The 21051-nt window shown below is 39.4% G+C and overlaps 1 protein-coding gene across 8 annotated transcripts in view; it reads right to left on the reverse strand.

Annotated features, from left to right (window-relative positions):
- Positions 1-21051, reverse strand: part of lrba (LPS responsive beige-like anchor protein) — a 191405-nt gene that overhangs the window by 138711 nt on the left and 31643 nt on the right. For all 8 annotated transcript variants that reach the window (XM_044347236.1, XM_044347239.1, XM_044347237.1 and 5 more), the window contains exons 5-21: positions 19537-19658; positions 18606-18732; positions 17727-17846; positions 16373-16519; positions 15595-15792; positions 14093-14226; positions 12969-13077; positions 12424-12576; positions 11813-11981; positions 11362-11441; positions 10641-10703; positions 9912-10009; positions 9441-9533; positions 8333-8441; positions 7848-7929; positions 5607-5730; positions 5267-5459 (exon numbers count right to left, since the gene is read on the reverse strand). In XM_044347236.1, the coding sequence (XP_044203171.1) occupies positions 5267-5459; positions 5607-5730; positions 7848-7929; positions 8333-8441; positions 9441-9533; positions 9912-10009; positions 10641-10703; positions 11362-11441; positions 11813-11981; positions 12424-12576; positions 12969-13077; positions 14093-14226; positions 15595-15792; positions 16373-16519; positions 17727-17846; positions 18606-18732; positions 19537-19658 (2121 nt within the window). The remainder of the gene's footprint in view (positions 1-5266; positions 5460-5606; positions 5731-7847; positions 7930-8332; positions 8442-9440; positions 9534-9911; positions 10010-10640; positions 10704-11361; positions 11442-11812; positions 11982-12423; positions 12577-12968; positions 13078-14092; positions 14227-15594; positions 15793-16372; positions 16520-17726; positions 17847-18605; positions 18733-19536; positions 19659-21051) is intronic.

The raw sequence follows: 21051 nt of genomic DNA on the forward strand, positions 1-21051 counted from the left end.
TTAATGATCTCTTCAGACTTCAAATTGAAAGCAACAGATTCTCAAAATGCTGTTTAGATTTCACCTAATTTCTACATGTAACCACTGGGACCATTTGTGGGTAACTGCGCCATATTTAAAACTTTTCCTCTCTCTCATGTACAGCTGCCCACGGCCTATTAACCGCTATCAGTCTCCTTACCATCTGATATGGGTAGACTAGACTGCTAGTCTATAACGACAATGGTCTGCAGTGGCATTTGAGGAAGAGCCCATCCATGTAAGCAGTCATAGATTAGCAGTAGATACTATTAGTGTGTGTCTGTGAGCTGTGCTGAGTGCGTGTCCAGCATCGGCAAATCCTCCCACGCCTAATTTAAGACCCTGCATTAATCACTGGGCTTGGAGGACAGAAAGTCAAAGATGGGTTGGTGGAGGGGAGGGGGGGGTGGGGGTGAAACTAGACCCACTTTGGTGCTTTTTTACCTGAGGCTATTTGGACAGGAGGAGAGAGAGAGAGAAAAACAAAGAAAATTAAAAAGCCAGAGATCAAAAGGCTGAAGAAAAAAAAAAAATAAGAAATTGCAAAAGAGGAAGAGAAAGAAAGTGAGTCATTGAGAGAGGAAGAAAGGAAAGGGAGAGAAAGAAGCTGATTATTTGTAATTAATTAGGCGTTATTGTTCTAAATTAGCCTGCTACACAGGTGCTCATTAATCTTCTGTAGTAGGAAGCAGTGATTGGTAATCCATAGCTGTTTCTGAGTGCACAGCCTGTTCTAAATGCACCAGTCGTCCATCTCTTTCTCTCTTCCTCCGTCTCTCCCAGTGATCACACAGCAAGACCTTCTACCCCATTAGTTTGAGCTTAATTTGACATTTAGCATTTTTAGCAATTAAAAGGCTACATTCAGAGCGCAGCTCCGATGGAAATTATGCAGGAGAGCAGTGTTGCACATAACGTCATAGATTCAGGATGCAGTCTGTACATTAAGATGATGTATGTTGGCCTTAAATGGGGCTCTGTAACAGATCCAGTTACCATTAGACAGAGGTAGTATATGTCTCTGTGGTTTTTAAAAGAGCGTTTAGCCTTGCTACAATATATAGAAACTGCCTTGGGTGGCTAGGACATCAGCGCTGATCTAATCTAATTTAATCCTACTCCATGACTCGGCCTGGCCTCAGTGGGGTATGGAAAAATGTTATGGTAATGTACAAAAACATGGTGGGCCTTTCTAACGTGACAGGTAACATGGTATTAACTGGGCACAGCATGGCCAGCTTATACAAAAGATTTGAAACGCCTGGGATGGGGGGCATTATAAACAAAAATACATTTCAATACGGCTAGTTACTATTTTCATTTCTAACTCAATTTTTTTGACAAAAGATATCATGTAAAAATCAACAAACAGAATTAGAAATAAAATCTCCATTTTCCTGTACTCGAACGATATCGACTGCATCAGATATCAGCTATCGCATTTCCAAAACAAAGCAAACAGAAGCTACAACTTTGTCCACACGTCTGTGCAGTATAACAGATCCAGAATAAGCAAAGGCCCCACACCACAATCTGGTAGGTGAGGGTCGGGGTGGCAAAGTGCTGATCTTGGGAGACCCCCGCAGTAGGAGCCTGGGAGTCCCCATTTAGATCAATAGATAGAGAGCAACCACAAAACAAAGGGGAAATGGGGAGGGCAGCGTGGCTCTAATCCGATTAGCTAAATGCAATTCCTCCTCCAAAATCAATGTCATCTGCTACTGCGGAGCTGGCTGTGTGGTTTTGCTCTTGTTCGCAATATCTTCATTTCTCACTCCCTGTTTAAACACTTTTCTTCTTAGTTTTTCCTCCTGCCCATCTGATTCAGTGATATGCATACATTCCTTATCTGTAATGTCTATCGCAGTTATAGTAAGATAAGCTTGCGCAAAGATCCCTAGTGAGGAGTCTTGCGGGCTAAATAAGCCATCGTTTGATTATTATACATTTCACGTTGAGATTTTAATAATTACCTGAGAATTACAGGGTAGTAGATCAAAGTCATGGATACTAGTTCTTGGGCTACTGGGTAGCACAGACGATATTTGATGCATGGCTATTGTCTAGCATTGGTTTTTCAATGTTCTGACTTCTCCTTTCTTTGTCCACTTGTCAATGCGCCGATCTGAAACCCTTTTGCCAAGAACAACAGCTCGAATCTTGTGTATGTAACGTCTCAATAACCTCAGACCGCACCAGCTTTACTGAAAAACAATTCCATCATTAACTAAAAAAGGCTGATTTGATACAATTAAACTCAATTCTTCCAAAAACGCTCCACTTCTAAACTTACTTATAGAATTAGCAGCTCATAATGTACATTCTATTTTCTCAAAGATCTGTTGGCTCATTTCTGCTCATATTTATCTTTGTGGTAAAATGTCTGACAGGTATAATGAAGTTAGCTGACAGTGGGAGTCTGAAGGACAGAGGGACCTTCACGCCTCGATCTCTCTCTTTGGGAGAACTCCTTGTTCTCGGACTGATTTGTGTGCAGAGATGGACGAGGGGCACCTTGGGTGGGTGTGTGGGCTGTGAGTGGGAGGGCTGTTGTGTCAGCGTGCCCACCTGCAAGAACATCTGTCTTTTCAGAGAGACACATATGCAGATACACTTGCAGTACTTGTTAATGACTGACATAAGGATACACAACACAAGCATGCACACACACACACACACAGAGCAACCCAAAATACACAGACTTTTTAATTCTCACAAATCTTACATTTAGTTGTTAGTGCCTCTTGTTAGTTATTATTTGCCAGTATAAAAATAAAAGTAGAAATAAAATGGATCTTAATCATGTACCTTTAATAATTTGAAAAATGTAAAAATAAAAAAAATAAAACATATGATACAGAAAACAATAATGCATTAATGGGGACTGCAGTTCAAAGATTATGAGTCATGGGCAATTTCTCTACTATTTAGACTGTCTCTATTAGCAGTGGGGTGAAATCACGCATTTAGCATAGGCCATGTCATCTCTATACATGCCAAACTGACAATTTTACCAATTTGACACAAGACAAACCAAATCATAAAGCCTATGTAAGAAAGAAGCGTTCAAATATGTATTTGTGAACACACATATGCACTTATCAAGAGGCTCCCAGTGGGCTGGTTGTATTTATGAGGCCTTGTTTCTCTGATTGTTCTCGCATGGTTCCGATGAATATTCAATGGGCTCGGAGAGAGAAGGGCTTCCTAGAGCCCGAGAGAAAAGGAGGGTAAAGAGAAAACGTGCCCGCTAACTCACATCCGCACAAACACAGACACGCACATACACACGATTGTACACACACACACACAGACATACAATCATGCACACATACACAGCCCTGCAGCAGTGGGAGGAGAGAGCAACAGTGACAAACAGCTTCGGTGCTACAAAGGTGGCAGGAAATCTATCAAACGGGACAATAAAATTGCAATTGAGTTTCTTTAGCTTTTTTATAGCAGATGCATGTATCTTGGTGGCTAGCACCCACCGCAACTATCCGATTCACAGGCGGGTTCCCTGCACTGTGTGTACGTTTATGTGTGCTTGTGTGTATATCTCACATCTTACAAGTGCTTGGGGTTTATTCACACACAGTTTGTGAGCGAAATTTTGTTGTTACACGAGTGCAGTGTTACTAGAGCCAAGGAGAAACAGCATTAATCTTGTGCAATTATAGGAAAAAAAAGGCAATTACAGCCTGTCGTTTACAAAGGAGAATAAACAATTTCTGCACAACACCAAACTAAACACTTTATTACATTGCAAAGTGAAACCTAAACACACTCCAGCAATATGTACAGACGAAAGGACAAAAGTCCTTCATCAACAAGATGTTATTCATAAATAGCCAAAATCTCAGATGATTATATTTACACTACGATTTTTTGTCACTGCCAAACAGAAATATCAAAATCACACTTTCTATATTTATAAGCAGATGCATTTTAAATTTGGGATAACATAACTGGATTTTTTTTTATTATTTTAACAATACCACCTACATAAACATGTTATATTTTCATTGTCACAGTCTTACTGTCACTGCAACACTATATTTTCAAATCTTTCTTGTTGTGTAGTCATCTTTTTGACTGTCATACATCAAATACCGTCCTTGTCTGCCAATGTGGAAAATTTCCTTAAACCTCTGCATGTACATGTTTTATTTTCACTGCAGGTTAGTTCTACTGTGTTCAGAGATGTGGAGAGATGTTGGGAGTTCAGAGCATCCAGCATTCAACACACACACACACACACACACACACACACACACACACACACACACACACACACACACACACACACACACACACACAGTCCTGTTAACTGCCGCCTTCATACTGATCATCTCCCAGGCAGTCTGTCTGTGCCCCCTACTGGACGCCGACGCTCACAGCACCCACGCCACGGTGAAGCGTCTCATATCACAAGCACTTCTTTAACTCAACCTTCAATCTGCCAGGCTTAAAAACCCCCCAGACCACAATCTGACACCAACCTCAATTACTTCACTGCTTTGGAACAGAGTAGCGTAATATGATATCAACACTGAATTTCTAAAGCAGTATTTTGAATTCAGCTTTTGGAAATAAGAAGTGCCAGAAGTTTATTTTTATCTGTGCAACGTGAAAGAAAAGAGACTCTATACATAAATAAAGAATGGAAGGGCTGCTGGACTCGTTCTCATTGGTTTATAGTGCAACTAGGTTTTAAATGATCACTGTATGGCTTCCATAGCTTAATCTGATGGGCACTGAGAGGCAAGGTTTAATTACTATGCTGGTCTATGCTGCAAGTTAGAGGGTTCAGACGATTATGCTCTCTAATTTCTTATTTGATGAATTGCATTATGTCAGATTCAAACTAAACATATGGGTGACAGAGCTGATGGCTTTGACTGAATACTGCTGTTCGTTTGGCTGGAATCAAACTGAGGAGCAGGGTAAGTGCAAAGACGTGGTTACGGTCATGAGGTGAATGTTTAGGCTGACAATACTGCAGCAAGATTTGAGTGTGTGTATGTGTGTGTGTGTGTGCGTGCTTGTGTTTACTACAGAAAGATAAAGAGCGTGTGAGCTTAAACAAAGAGAAACAGAAACGAAACACAAAAAAAAAAAATGTAAAAATGAAACAGATGAGGAGATAGAAGAAGATCCACAGAGAAAGATAAACAAAGCTGTGGATAACCTCTGCGTGTGTGTGTGTGTGTGAGGCGTGCATGGTTATAATGAGCGCTCTGACCTTGGAGTGGGTGATGGACAGGGTGTCCACCCAGACGCGCCAGCCGCCCCACTCATATTTGATGGCGTGGTAGAGCAGGATGCGGAAGATGGCGTACACCATCTCCGTGATTTTCTGCTCCTCGTTGTTTCGCGGGTTGATGAAGCACAGAGAGAGCATCCACTCCTGCCACACCGAGCACTGCAGCAGGCTCCTGAAACAAAAAAAAAAAAAAAGCATACACAGCTATAGTATGAGAAGGTGGTGTAGGGCTGAATGTGAATCTCAGGAGCACGTAAACACAGCTCAGACTTGTGTGCGATGTAGTTCTCGATTCCTGTGAAACAGGCTGAATTCTTACCTGCGGTTCTCTCGGCTGTTATTGAACAGTTTGATCATGTCTGACAGAAAAACCCTGCGCACCTCCATGCTCTCGGGGGATGGGGGAGAGTTCTTCAGCAGAGCAGCTATTACCTTCAGAATCTCTAAAAAAAAAAAACATTAAACAGAATGGATATATTTCTGTTAAAATAAAAATATTCATAGAGTTACATTAAAATATACAGTGCATGTAAATAAGATACTTCTCTGTGTCTGTGTTGTCCATTTTGTAACATAATACATTATGGCAAGCTTGTTTTTTCAAGGCTTGGATTTGGAAACATTCAGCATTCTGCTAAGACATAAAACTTGCTTTTTGGGCGCAGAAAAGGAAACTGTACAAATCAACAACTAAATCATACATTGGTCTCAACATGTGCAAATCATTGTGTCACAAACTATCTGAACTCCCAGCTGTACACACCTGAAAATCTGTGCCTGTGGTAAGAAAAACATAACAGAGGAGAAATATAAAAGTCCGGGCCATTGATCTTTATCATACTGTAATGGTTTTGGTATTGTTTCAAATGAGAGAGCCAGAGTCGCAGGCCCTTCTGGAAGGCTTAGCTTTCGGTTAAACCAAAGAGACTGACTGTTTAGATTAATTATCTAGGCAATGTCAGTGTCCATTTACTTTGAGTAGAGAGACGGCAGGGCTTGGATTTCACTTGTCTCTTCAGACCTTGGCGCTAACCGATGCCCCCTTGCCCCGGCAGACGGTTGTGTTGTTTCTACGCCTTAGTCACTCAAATTATGAGTCGCTGAACCTTTACCGCCAGAAAATTACCCCAGCATGTACCGGGAATGAGGATGGAGGGATGGCGTATTCCCTTCTTTTTTCCATTTGCTCTTGGTTCCTTTCCCTTGAGTTAATTTGAGGGAAACAGTACTTCCTCGGTTTGTTTGATTGGCTCTGACGTTACTAAAGACTGCAATCAGGGGGCCATTTTGGGAGTTTGTCACAGATTAAATCAAGAGAATGCACAGCAAAGGAGAAACAGACCACCGCTCTATGTTCCATAGAATGTGCTCACATGTACGAACCCATACAAGGTTTCTATGATATATACCGCCTGTCTAGGATGGTTGGGTAGAAGAGTTTTTAACACAATAAAGGCTTAAGATAATCAATGTGTGACTACAGCAGGACCTTGTCAGATTAAGGCTGGTTGGAAGTAAACCTTGGTTGTGATTATACCAAGTGCTTGGATTTCAAACTGATTAAAGCCGTTTTGTATGTGTGTGTGTGTGCACAAAAGGTGCGTGTGCCTGTGCAGGAGCATGAGCATAAAAGTGAGAGGAAAGTTTTCTTTTCATAGCTGAAATGAATACTTAAGATTTCACCATAAGAAAAAAATGTTGTGAGCTGACGTGAAATTTGAGGTAAGTAAATTATAGAATGGGAACATTGATCAAAGCCCGGAGTCGCCATTTCAGCTGGTTATGTTGCGGCATATAGAAAATGATTATGCACTTTCTTCTTGTAATTATGCACTGGTAGAAAACATAAATAAAACTGCGTGTGTGCTAGTATATACAGTAGTAATATAGTATATAGTAATACATATACGTACGCAAAGTATGTACATAGTTATTCAGGTCATAAATAATATTGATTACATGTTATGTTTAATTACATGCTATGATCATTGTAATAAACATTTAATCTTTAATTATAAAATACATACAACAAAAAGGTAACATGATAGACTAAGTTTGAAGGTAAAATAAAACATAAAGATAATAACATTTCGCATTATTTACTTGAAATGATTTATACAAATGCATTAAAAACAATAAATTACAAACTCACCTAAATATTATTGAATAATTGATTGAATTAATTTAATACATACATCTAGTTTCATAAGCATATAAAATATTAATAAACTGAATTAAGTGACGTCATAATTTTGTTACATTTATCATTCCTTTATGTGTAAATTAATCCTGACAAAACATGATACAGAGAATCAATAAAACTAGCACATGTGTATATATTTTATCTAGCTATCCTCATGCTAGGTTTACATCAGAGGTTCAGTTGTATGAAAATACCCTCTGGCTGCAAAATTTATGTCGTTCATTTGTTTGACTGTATATAGCAATCGCACGGTTCCATGGGGAATATCCTCCAGTGCAGTATGGAGCAATAGGTATGTAGAGGGTACGCTGCAGGGAATGATTTAGGAGAGTAGTGTGGCGCAGAGGAGGCACTTACGTGGGTTGAGAATCTTCACAGTGGAGTCGGGGTCCGGATGCTGTTTATGGATCACTTGAGTACAGATCTGCTCTGTAAGAATCTACCGAGGGACGGAGAGGGGATTCAAGTCATAAATATCTACATAGGTCTTAACAATAACAGGGAAACAAACTACACAATAGATACACATAGCTATGTTTATGTTTCACCATCATGTTGTATATTGCTAAATAATTGTCAAATCCAGTTTCTGCAGGTGGTCGGCCATACAATTTATTGTTATGTATAATTCGTTAAATATTTATATTGAGTAGTAAAGGCAAAATTGGAAGAAACAGTAATCTAATAAGGCAAACATTTTAAACTGCTATAATTCATACACACATACCACATATTAAAAATAAATACTGTCATGCAGTTGAACATAAATATTTATTCGGGCAGTTGTGGACCATTTCTGTCTTGTAAGCGCAGGCCTCGAGTGTGAACGTAGGCCGACTGACCTCAAAGAGCACGTTGTAGGTTGTCATGGTGAACTGGTTGGAGTTGAGCATCAGGCGTTCAGTGAGCAGAGAGAAGAGGCCGTGACTCAGCATAACCTCCGATTTCCTCCTAATTAGGACATTAGGAGGTCAAAGGTCTGTCAGTAAACATGACTTTGCTGTATCAGAAAGTAATGCAGTGCATTTTTTTTTTAAACTGGTACATACACAACTGGCTTAATGTAACTGCACAGAGATAGCACGATGTATTTTTTATCTCAAAAGTAATACTGAATAATATTCAAACAGTTCTATATTATTGTAAATTTTTTAAAAATGACAAGGGCAAAATCTGGAGTTTCTGATGAGTCAAATAATTGCAACGGTTGAAATCTTTAGCAGTATAAATCAGCTGAGCTCCAGCTGATGTTTGACACGGAGGAAATGAAAAAGAGAATCCCCGCTGACTAAGTAAGAGCAGTCCCTCACAGAAAAGTCTTTGTCGCTTTCATCTCTGATCATGGATCAGTTCCATCTTAGTGTTATAAATCAGCTAAAAAACTGTGCACTGTTTGCAGAGTGCCTTATAGTCAATCTTGCATTTGGATCACAATGCTGTTGCCAGCAGGGCAAGACTAGAGTTGTTTCTGGTACTACGATTGCAGCATAAGGTGCGCAACACTATAATTGGTGGTTATTGGTAAAAACGAAGTGGGGAACAGCTTACAATATGACCTGAACATCAATCAATAAAGCAATAACACTGAAATAACACAGTATATGTACTGCTCATTAGACAAAATAGCAACCTACAAGTGTCACATTTATGTCAGTAGTATGCACAAAATAAAAATAAGGCAAGTTTGATCAAATGCGACATTTTTTTGTTTTTTTACAATTTTATCTGTATAAGATCGACAGATTCTTTTGCACACTACAATACTTTATAGTAGCTCTGTAACTATTGGGAACATTTGGAAATGGACTTTGCCATACATAAAATTGATTTCAGTTATTTCATATTTTATTAATATCAAAATTGTGTGTGTTTATGAATAATTTTATAATCTACAACCTCTTAAGTCCAGGAATATATTCATGTGTATTTTAGCTTTTTCACTGTACTTACTTTGGTGGCAAGTGTCTCAGGAAGTAGCCCATCACTTTGAGTGCCTGCACTCTTATTCCTTCACTTTTTGATGCCAAAAGCTTGTAAATCACACTGTAAAAAAAAAGACAAAAATTCAATTGATTTTTACATCAATTAAAAATAAAAATACATATTTAAAATGCACAATATTTTACACACTTGCAGCATTTCATTAGAGATTTAGCTGTATATACCATGTACCATGTTCATGCAAAACACATTTCTATTTTCAAAACAGAATTTGATCTGTTGTTAATTTAAACAAAAACGAGTGCATACAGTATCCACCGTAAAAATGTTACATAAAGCTACAGTAATACAAGACTAAAGTTATCAATATTTAAAATGATCAACTCCACTTTTGACCATTTTGACACTGAGTAACACTGATAAAGCTATCAGTACATATGTAATATGCATATGCATATAATATCAAAAGGTGATCATTACCGAATCCCATTGCGCTGGTCAAAGGCCTGGACCATGGACCCAGGATGTTCAGACATCAGAGCCACCAACAACTGCAGCACATCCATGAGATTGTCATCCTGTGGGACAAAGAGAAGGAGACTTGAGGCTACTGTGGTAAAACTGCATCTAGTAAAGCTGAATTAGATCAGCTTCCATGGTAATATTTTAAATTATGAGGAAGATACAGTATAAGTCAGTTTTCTATGTCAAGGCAGATATATGTGTAGTTATTTACTGCTGTTTATTCTTGTAATATATAGTAGTGGTGGTAGCAGCAGTAATGGTAGAACATAGTGAAAATTCAGTAGAAATAATGCAATACATTATACACGTCTGAACTAAAGGATAACAATATGTGCTCTATAAATTCAAGGGTTGCTACATAACAGTGGTTTTTTTTGAGCCATGTTGTAATGACCCCTTATTCTTACATAGTTTTATTGTGTAACTGACCAAACTGACTGATTCATTTGTTATGCATCAATCCACTGTAAACAAAACCACTTCTGTCAGGACCTCTAACTGGCAAACTTGGAAAAATAACAAGAAACAGTAATTCTTCTTTGAGCAACAGGAATTGTTTGCTCCTGCTCTGCATATCAGGTGGTGGGAAGACACAACACAGTACAGAAGTGTTATGATGCCACCTAGTGGTGAGCTTTCGGCTGCTCATTGTTGCATGAACAAGGGTACTGTATGCGTCCCTACCTCGTGCATGGTAAGGAGGTAGTTGAGGATACTCTGTAGTTCGTCTTCCTTGACTCCATGATCCTAGAATATATTTGCACAGATTATTTCACCACTGTGAAAACCCAAACTTGATTTGTGAGAGGAGGTGCACCACTGAGAAACTTGGGAAAAGATGTAAATTCAACTAATTACAACATTATGCAGTTTTATGGTTTAATATAAAAGACACAAAGGAAAAGTTCAGACATATTCACATAAGATCCATTTATTAGAAGTGTTTGATTGCTTTTCAAAAAATAAATAAGTCCAAGATTATAAATATGCAGGGGTTGTTTTTTTTTTTACACTTACATGCTAATTAAATGCTTTACATGCCAGTTTGAATAAACTCTTCAATTAAAAAAATGTATGCACCTACATTATTAAGTGTATAACAAATTATTGGCCAACAGACAGCTGTAGTGAAAGCTGAAAGCTTTAATCCCCTCACTGACATCTAAAAGTTATTATATTATGGGTTGACCAAGAGTAAACTATGTTTGCTGTTGTGTAAAGTGGTGGTTAGTTTGTTCTTACGCATACTGCATCATGTTGGCACCACTGCCAATCAAACATCAGCTACAGGAACCACTAGTAAGCATAATTCTGGCATCCAAATGTGCCACTTCCTCAGTTGTTTTAGTTGGGGGCGGGGGTGGAGGGTGGGTCTGGTTTTTGGTGTCATGAGGCATAAACATACCTTCATTATGAGCTGCTTGACAAACAGAAGCAGAAAGGCTCGCAAAGAAAGGATTTCCTTCTGGTTTGGCCTTGGACCATCTGAAAACCCAAAACAGCACACAATGACTGTTGAAAGTAGGCTAATAAATTAACAACTTGGCAAGATCCAGAAAGATAAGGCAAGAAATTCTAAAGGTCTATTTTTTTCTTGTAAAAGCAAAGTTCTGCGCCTGATTTATCACTTGGAGTACTCGCAGTGAGTAAATGTGAGAGTGTGTGTTCGTATGTGTGCACACATTTCTGTGCAAATGCTCATGTCTGCATGTGAAATCTGTCTTTACACGCATGTCTTGATTACATATTTGAAAGGAGAGTGAGAAGAGGAATGGGAACACTATACATTAATAGCGTTACATTACTGTATTACATTATAAACACAGTTAATTTTTGCAATTTGTGGGCAGTCTCACCTAGGCCTTTGGGCATGACTCCGCTGCGGTCCTGAGGGTTGATAACCCAGTAGTAGTATTTCAGTGTATGCATGACCTGAAGCACAGTGCCCACCCTGCGAATGGCGTTATAGATGGTCACTGTGCTGATGAACTCTGTCGCCAGGTAAGTGTACAGTGTCAGTTGCACCTGCAGGAGATAAAGCACATATGAGAAATCACATATACTTACACACTTTAGAGTTTGAGTGGAATAATCCAGTTTTACTGTGTCCTTGTTTCTTGTTCCTATGAGAAGAACGTGGAGGATTCTAAGCCTCTAAGGGTTGTCGGCAACCCATTCTCACTTAAATAGCAGTCAGTAAGTCACAGGTGGAGGGATAACCTTGAACTCCTAGCTGAACTCTGAAACACTGAAAATAAAATCAGGGCAAGAGCATACAGAGCAAAAGAAGGTGATTTTGACTCTGCAGATCTGTGAGTGTGCACATCTGTATGCAGTAACCAATATGTGTTTCAGTCTACATGTGAATGTGCTTATCTGCATCCCTTACAAATGTAACCAAATGTAAAATAATGTGCTACCGTGCATGTATGTGTATGCATGTATTCAAACAGTATATTCATGTTACCTTGGCAGGGGCATGGATCCAGATGGCAGGGTTGAACAGAATGTGGTCGCATAGCTGCTTGAGCAGCAAGATGCCATTCTGCAAGTTGCTAAGGTATCTGGAGAAGGCCAGCACAATGTCCAGGACGGGCCGCGTCACATGCACCTTGGAAGACTGGAGAACAGACAGGGAGACAAGGAGGCGGAAAGTGGCACAATAGGAGGTGGAAAAAGGAGGAGAGGATGATAGGTCAGTGAACGGAGTCGATGACATGGAAAGCAGAAAGGGGTGAATGAGGTGCAACACGGAAAGGGGAGATAAAGGACACATGCAGAGAAAGATGAGGAGCTCCTCTTCTGCCTAACAAGCACACGAGCCAGCTGTGACCTCTAAATACAGCTGAGGGAAAACAAAGTCCGTCTCATATTAAGTGTTGGTGTTGGTGTGTGCGTGTGTTAGTGTGTTTGTGGTGTTAAGGGAATACTGTGCTGGGTTCATTATGAGCGCAGGAAGATAGCTCTCTCGTGTATTTCTTTGCCAGCTGAGCCAAATTATGTTTGTCTTACCTTCTCCAAACTGTAGCCGATGACCAGAAAGCCTTTGCAGGCCAGGACCTGCTCTTGCATAGCCACTGAGTTCTTCAAGAGCTCCATCACAAAGGATAGCAAAGTGCAGCTAAGAGGTACACAGACAGACAAACAGCGACAGAGAGAGAGAGAGACAGTGACAATAATCTATGTAAGCTGCTGACAAAGTCCTGGCTATGAAGGGCATATCCTACATGAAATGTGATTGAATGAGGGTGTTGTGTCTCCATTGTGCTGGGAGAACAGATTCTAGTTAGCATCACCTTGAGGGCAGCATACACAACAACAACGTTGCAGTTACAAGTAAAACGGCCTCACAGCTTTCAAACTCAGCAGGACATCAAACATATAACCTATTTTATGACCGCTTTTTAAACACTTACTGTAGTTTGACAGCGATAGCACAAACAATTTTTGACAGACAGCTGAGGTACTGTATCTGTAAAGACAGCGGTAATAGACTAAAAACATAGGGCCAATTAAAAATGTTAAATAACAGGCTTTGTGAGCTCTCTGTATACCAGCCACATGTAGTGAGAACCTTTATTTTAGCCTGACATAATGTTATTTTACACTAGTAAACAATTCAGCTCACCATTAACCATCAAGGGAAACACTAGGTTTAATATCATCTTAAAAATGAGGTAAATAATGTCACACATCTTCAAACTGAAGTGGCTTGAAGTATTTAGCCAATTTAATTTCTTCTGGCATAAGAAAAACATTAATTAAGGTTATAATGCATTAGTTCAAGTTGTATATTGTAAGCAGAACATGATTGTCAGGATTGCCACTCAGCTGTTAAGTACAGCAGTAGCAGGAGATCCCATTATGCCTGAGCAGAAGTATAGCACTGCAGCGAACGTGACTGATTATGCTACTTTACAGCCATCAAACCAGCAGCCTAAATATTTACACTTTATATGTTCTACACTATCAGAATGGCTTGATACCAGAAAACAAAATAATGATAAACTTGAATGAAGGATAAACAAAAACTACAAATTGTTCCTTGAACATTTTAAGTGTGTGTGTGTGTGTGTGTGTGTGTGTGTGTGTGTGTGTGTGTGTGTGTGTGTGTGTGTGTTAGTGTTTATGGTTACCAGACAGAGGTGTCCAGCTCGTGGCTGGAGGGCTGGCAATAATCCAGCTGTGCAAACAGAGGGAAGAGGACCTGCACACCACCGATAGAGTGTATGCCACTCTGGACTGAGTGAGTCACCACCGCTTTCACATCCTGTGCAAACAAACACACATGAATCCACATGACTACATTTAACATGTAACAGGGCCAACATTCGTATATGAATCACACAAACATCTAATTCAGTCACAATATTTGTTCTTTTAATCACTGTGATGTGCAATAAATTGGTTCTATGTGTCGCTGTATTTGAAAGAATACTAAATAATCACAAGTGAATAAAATACTGATACTTTATTGTACTACGACAATCTGCTTTCTATCCTAACAGGCACAAATCGTAATGGACTCTTTGAATCTTTGACCACTAAAATGTACCTTAAAACTAAATCATTTATACCTTTGCCAACATATTTTTGCACCACAGCTTCTATAATAATTCCAGGTTATGGATATGCTCAGTGTTTGAGAGAGCAAATGATGCCATTCTGCAAGATGACGATTCAAGAACTCAAACTCAAGTGTTAACCCCTGGATTTTCTTTACTTTTGTTAGTTTAGTTGACTACAGACATAAGAATGTCGAAAAACACAGGAAACGAGGCTGAAACTGATCATATTTTCTTTTAATATTTGGTAGTCTGGTGCATGAGCTGGTGTCTGTGTTGTTGTATTTTGCAACACCAACAGTGGCTTGACAAAACTTTTTCATCTCTATAGGATTGGAATTTCTGAGCATGGCATGGAAAAGCTGAAAATATAGGTCACATATTCATCCATATTTCACACTGTGTGCGAGTTTGTGTGGTGGATGGGGCATATGTTTTTGTGGCAGCAAAAGCTCCACTCACAAAGGAAACAAAGCATCTTCTTTGATGAGAGGGCATGAGAGAAAACTCAATTAGTGCTTGAGAAAAGAAAACTCAAAGTGAGTGAAGAAACAGTATTGTGTGTGTGAGTGCGTGTGTGTGTGTGTGTGTGTGCGTGCCTGAGTGCATTTTCAAGCACAAAGTGGCAAACTTCCACAAAGATCACCACCTACTTCTAAAAAGAAAAATGCAGGACTTCTTGTACTGTACGTAGTTCCAAACTAAACTGTAAGTCCAAAGGAAGGCTAATTCCATAATTAGCGTACCAGCATGGCATTTTTCAGCAGCTGCAGCAGTCTGGCTAGCTCAACATATTTGAACCTCTGCCCTAATGAGGCTATTAAAATGAAAAGATGCCAACTGGGCCACTTTCATTATCACGGAGGAGGAAAGAAAGAGTAAAGCGCGGTGCGTACGGAACAGTGGGAGGGAAGGAGCAGGCGAACAGGTGGTGAATGAATTTGTACTGGTATTGCTTCAAAAAAAAAAGGTGACAGCAAGGTGGATTCTGATTCAAGTGAAATAACGGCAACCCCAGCAATATCAATTCCACTCGCTATACACGCAAAAAGTTACACTGAAGGCGTTATTACCTGCAGCATGAGTGCGTGGGGTGAGTGGACGAATATGGAGGCGTTGTCCTTGGGGGAGGATTCAAGGCAGAGCTGGGCATCTGTGGCTCGAGGGTTATAAGTGAAGGCAATACTAGAGGACAGCTTGCCATCATACAGTAAGGTCTTATGATGCTCCGCAAACAGCAAGTCACTTTCAGCCTTGTGCTTGAATGTGCCCTGAGGAGGAGGAGGAAGAAGGAGAATGGAGAGAAAGAGATTTAATGCCAGAGAAAATAAAACAGTGTCTGAGAAAAGAAAACAGACAAACTAGTGACTATTTTTTTTTTTCCCCCACAGAAGTGTCTTTCTAAATTACAAAAGGGTCAGTGACCAAGACTATTCTAGCACTAACAAAAGTAAGTACACAGCTGCAACCAAATACTGTACACAGCTACAACCATATCACTGTTCAAAAGTATGCTGCTATCATGCTTATATTTAAGGCTGATTCATACAACTTTCCATATGTTGTTGCCCTCAAACGATAAATCATTTCTTTACGTTATTGGCTTTGTCAACCAAAACAGGTGGGACTTGACAAACTGACCAACATTTGTCATAAGAAAATGCAGCAGATTCTGTACTTTTAAAGGCTCCATGATATTAGGAAAACATTGCCTCCTTCATAACAAATGACATTGGCACTATATTTTTTCAGTTATCCATTAATGGTTGAAAAGCACACATCACTTCCCTGTATCAGTTATTAAATATCTCTCATAAAAATACTATTGCATCTAGTGTTATGCCCTCCCACCTGGTAACCTGGACCCAGCTGATAGATAGCCAGGATCTGAGCAGCACTGAGAGCTTCTCCAAACAGGTAAACTGCCCCCATCTGTCCACAGAACACACGGTTGGCGTCTGCCGTCTCCGACGATCCCAGGAAACACTTGTCAAATGTCTGCAGCAGAGAGAACGCAGGGGGAGGTGGTTGAGGTAGGGTTTTGAGGAATCAAGAAAGGAGGGGAAAAAAAAGACAGAAAACAATTAGTTTGGGAATCAAGAAAAGAATGAAAGATGAAAAGGAAGGAAGGAAGGGAGGGAGGAAGGGAAAAAAAGACAGGAAAGAGCAAAATAGCAAGAAAGAACAAAGAGGAATTCATGTTAGCACTTACTATAAACAGCAACACACAGCCTCAAACTACGAGCATAGCTAACATGATAATGTTAATCTTCCTCCAGTCATGGTCAGTGAGGCATACGGAAAAAATGTTGAGAATGATATGGCCACATCTCAATCAAGTAGCTAATTTGCTTTCTGACATACTGACACATCTAGAGGATTATATTACACTGCGGAGGCATTTTTATTCCTTACAAAAATTTGATTTAAAAATCTCATATCTCAGCATGACAGAAAGTAATCCCGGGGACTGTGACAGAGTTCGTACTGTGATGTGTGAGAGGGGCAGAGTGTATGTAACCATTTTTCCGCTGTACTATCCATGCAAAAAGATGGGAGAAAATGGTTTCACCCCCAAGGCCTCTGATAGCAAAGACTGAGATTAGATCTATGTGTGAGCGAGAAGGGCATGAAAGCGAGGTTTGGTTTTCAGTTTTGGGTACACGCTCCAGCGGCAATATCTTGATATATGACAGAAAACTTGTTACATGGACCCACATGTCTAGTTAATGTAATGTAAAGTGTACAATGCAGCAGGTAGAATTATAACCATAAATTTTGCCCTGGGGGGTTTGTGCAGCAATAGTCAAGATTTACAAAACACACACACAGAACACACTCAGCTATAGAAACGGTCCACTTGGAGAATTAGTTTGATATTTTGGGAAATAAATATACACTTATTCGCTTTCTTCCAGTTACATAAGAAGATTGATACCAGTCTCTAGTTGTACTGCTATCTGTTTCCCCTTGTTTCCAGCTGCTGGCAGTAGCTCCACATTTACTGCACAGACATGTGAGTGGTATTGAGCTTCTCATCTAACTTTGGTCAAGAGAATAATCTTATTCCCCGAAATGTCAAACGATCCCTTTAACCAATAATCCATGAGAATTTGTTCAGATAGAAAATATTACACAAGCTTGCGGCTGATTCCAAAGAACATTTGCAAACAGCGAAGAACGTTTTCGAACTGTTGCTACTTACGTCGCTGGTGTTGACAAACCAGGCGATGTCTCCGAAGGAAGCCAGTTCCCCGTTCACGTAGCAGCTAATTTCACTGTTTTTCCAGCGATTGTAGATGTGAACAAGAGTCACCATGTACCACTGCAGAAAAAAACAAAACAAAAAGCAGCATATTCTCACACTGTGAAACTGTTACAGTATATGTGAGGTATCAATCACACACAAGATATCAATAAGTCAGCATACGGTGAGAGTCGTCTAACCTACTCCATTAGCCTGATTCCATCATGTTTCAGTACTCGGTCCCCTCGAGCTAAAATCCCACCTACTTAGGTTTATAGTTTTCTCCTCAGCCTTACAACCAGTGAAATAGGTTACCACTCTTACCACTGTGAAATAGGTTATTATGGACAGACAGACATGACAGAACATGCAGAAAGCTTAAAAATAAGACTGAAAAATCAACTAAAATGAGTTCTGGCTCCTCATGAGGTTTTTTGGGGTAAGGTAGTGCCTTCATGTCCAGAGGAAGAAGGAGGAAGTTTCATATTGTCCACAGGCAAAGGATCTTTCTGACTGTGATGATCTTCAGTGAGTACTGTGCCTGGAAGGGACTGAGTGTATTAGATAATCCCTCTCTTAAATCGCCCTCATTCCTCCTTCTTCTGGTTCTGTTTTTCCCCCCAGAGTCAGGTAAGATATGACAGTTCCTTCATACAGCAAGGTTTAGATTTATCGTGTGTGTTTATGTGATTGATTATGCGTGTGATGACATATGAATTCTGTAATCTAATTACAGAGACCTTCCCAGGATTTGTCTTTTTATGTGCATGAATATTTGGTTTGTCTGGGTTACCAGACCAGCGCCTGTGCTCTGTTTTGTTTTACTTCTTTTCATACCTTCTGTGGTTTGAAGTCATACTTCACACAGTGCTGGAATCCTTTCCCCTTGGATTTTAATGAGGTCACTATCAAACAGCCGCCCACAAAGTGTGCTGAGTAACCTAGGCCTTTGCTGGTGCGGAAGCTAAAAAGAAACAAAGAGAAACATACAGCTTTAGTTTCTTAGAGTTAATGTTTCATGTCGAATACATTCAAGGGCAACAAGGGCAAGGGTTATAGTGTCCAATAAATCTTATAAACACTTTAAAAAGGGTCTGAAAAGGATAAAGATAGCAAACAATCATTTCTCAACTCCACAAAGTCTTCCTATCATTCACCGTGTCCCGGCGGGACGGGGCCCCTGCATGCAATTTAGTGAATTTATCTCCTTTTAAAAGGACACAGGGCTGAAGAGGAGCTTTTATTACAGATTCTCTCAAGCAGCTCATTGGCCGCCCGGCTTGGTTATCATTTTCTCAGAAGCCCAAACAGATCTTTGTTGTATAAATTAGATTTTTGACAGAAAATTAATTATTGCTTCAAAATGAGATGATCGGAGGGCTTGATTTACTCGCTTCTCGCAGAGGGAGCGAAGGATGAGGAGACAGGAAAGATGGAGGGGGAAGCACAACTGTTTTTCATCTGTGAGGCTGGAGGCTGCAGATTTTCAGCACAGTTTCAGGCTTCAAATGTATTTATAGATATACCACAGTAGTACTGGAGACTTTGATGAAGATTTACTCATGCACATGTACTTACTTACAAACCCAACTTTTCATTCAATTCCCCTTCTCTTTGTATTATTTAAACTAAAAATATGTACTACTTTTTAAGTGAGAGGTAAAAAAAAAAAAAGACCACTCCAGCAATTCATATGTAGGAAGTTTGAACAAACAGTTAAAAGGCAAAGAGTTTACTGGTTAGAGAACAGTGTTTCTATGTTACTTACCAGTACAGGTAAGGCTTGTCTTTGTCTACATTTATGTTGTTGAGAGGATCCATGCGGAGCCATGTGTGGAATGTAAACCCATTCTGGTATGGCCATTTTGCTATGGGAGGCAGAGCTATAGCCTGTTAGGGAAAAAAAAAACATAACAGAAGATGACAGTGAGATATGTATCGCTCTGACCATCTCAAAACTAACAAACAGGAAAGAAAACATACTATTTTGGGGGAAAATATCAAGCAAACATGCCCTTCCAGGAAGTTTGGACACCATTACTCTAAAATTGTTTCTGTATGTGTGCGGGCTTGTGTGCTCCCAGGCCTTCCCCTCTTGTTAGCAGGAAGAACGAGGTACGTGTGTTACTTCTTAAACACAATGCTGACAAACACAGACGAGTACTAATGAAATTCAGATCAACCACATGAGACCCCAAACCCACAAGGCAGACTTCTGCACATGCACACACATAATGTAAAGGGCCTGACTGATGCGACATTCAATGGTGCACATATTTACACAGCTTCCTGTGCATTTAATGTGATGAAAAGTTCAATTATCTCCATGTTGCAATAATCACGTTATCTGTCCTTTACTCCTACAACAAATAAATCAAGAAAAACATCAAAAAGGAAATGATTTGCTATGTCCCACAGACTTAATTACTGTTGGCGATTAATGACTGATCAAAGAGTCATTGTGATGGGAAAATTATCCTAAAATTCAAGACCAAAAAGTAATTGCAATGAGCATTAAAACTGGAGAGTGCAAACAAATCTAACATGAAATGAATAAACAATCTGTTTGATATCACTAAAGGAAATGACTGATTCTTTCCTTTAAAGTGTCTGCACAATAATCTAGGTAATCTCTGATCTTGTAATGTGCATTTTATTGTATTTCATCCAAACATGTTGTATACTTAACACTCATCAGGTGTCATTCTCCTAAGCGAAACCTTATAGTGGTTGTATGGTATTTAAAGCAATATCTACAGAACGTAAACAACCAATGTTTTGAATAAACTAATGTGCAGGCAAAGCACAACCATTTGAATAGTCCAAAGCTGAATGGATCCTTCCATGTCAAATTAGATAAAAGTTGTTGCGGCACCGTCTCTGTTTTCATTCAAATCATGTCTATATCATAAATGGATCCCAAAACTAAGGCCTATGAAATATTTCTGTACAAAACCTTTGATTTCATATTTTTTAAGCCCTCAACTTTATTTTATTTTTATAGCCTCAAAAATGGGCATTCATATCTTTACAAGTATTGTTCCTAGCCTCACCAAACTTTGTAGGATGAAACACAAACATGTGTTCTGTATACCAAAACCATTAAAGCCCTGTATTGCATGCCATTTTATTCTTATAAGGCCCTAGATTTGTAAAATAGTGCAAATTTCCTAAATGTTGAGGGTACTACAAAGCCGCATTTTTGCACCAATATGATATCAATCATTATTTTTTCTGCAAATACAATCTTTCATTAATTTTGTGCCAATATTTGAGGTCTCTA

The sequence above is a fragment of the Thunnus albacares genome, chromosome 3 (genome assembly GCF_914725855.1).
Source record: "Thunnus albacares chromosome 3, fThuAlb1.1, whole genome shotgun sequence".
Lineage (NCBI taxonomy): Eukaryota > Metazoa > Chordata > Actinopteri > Scombriformes > Scombridae > Thunnus > Thunnus albacares.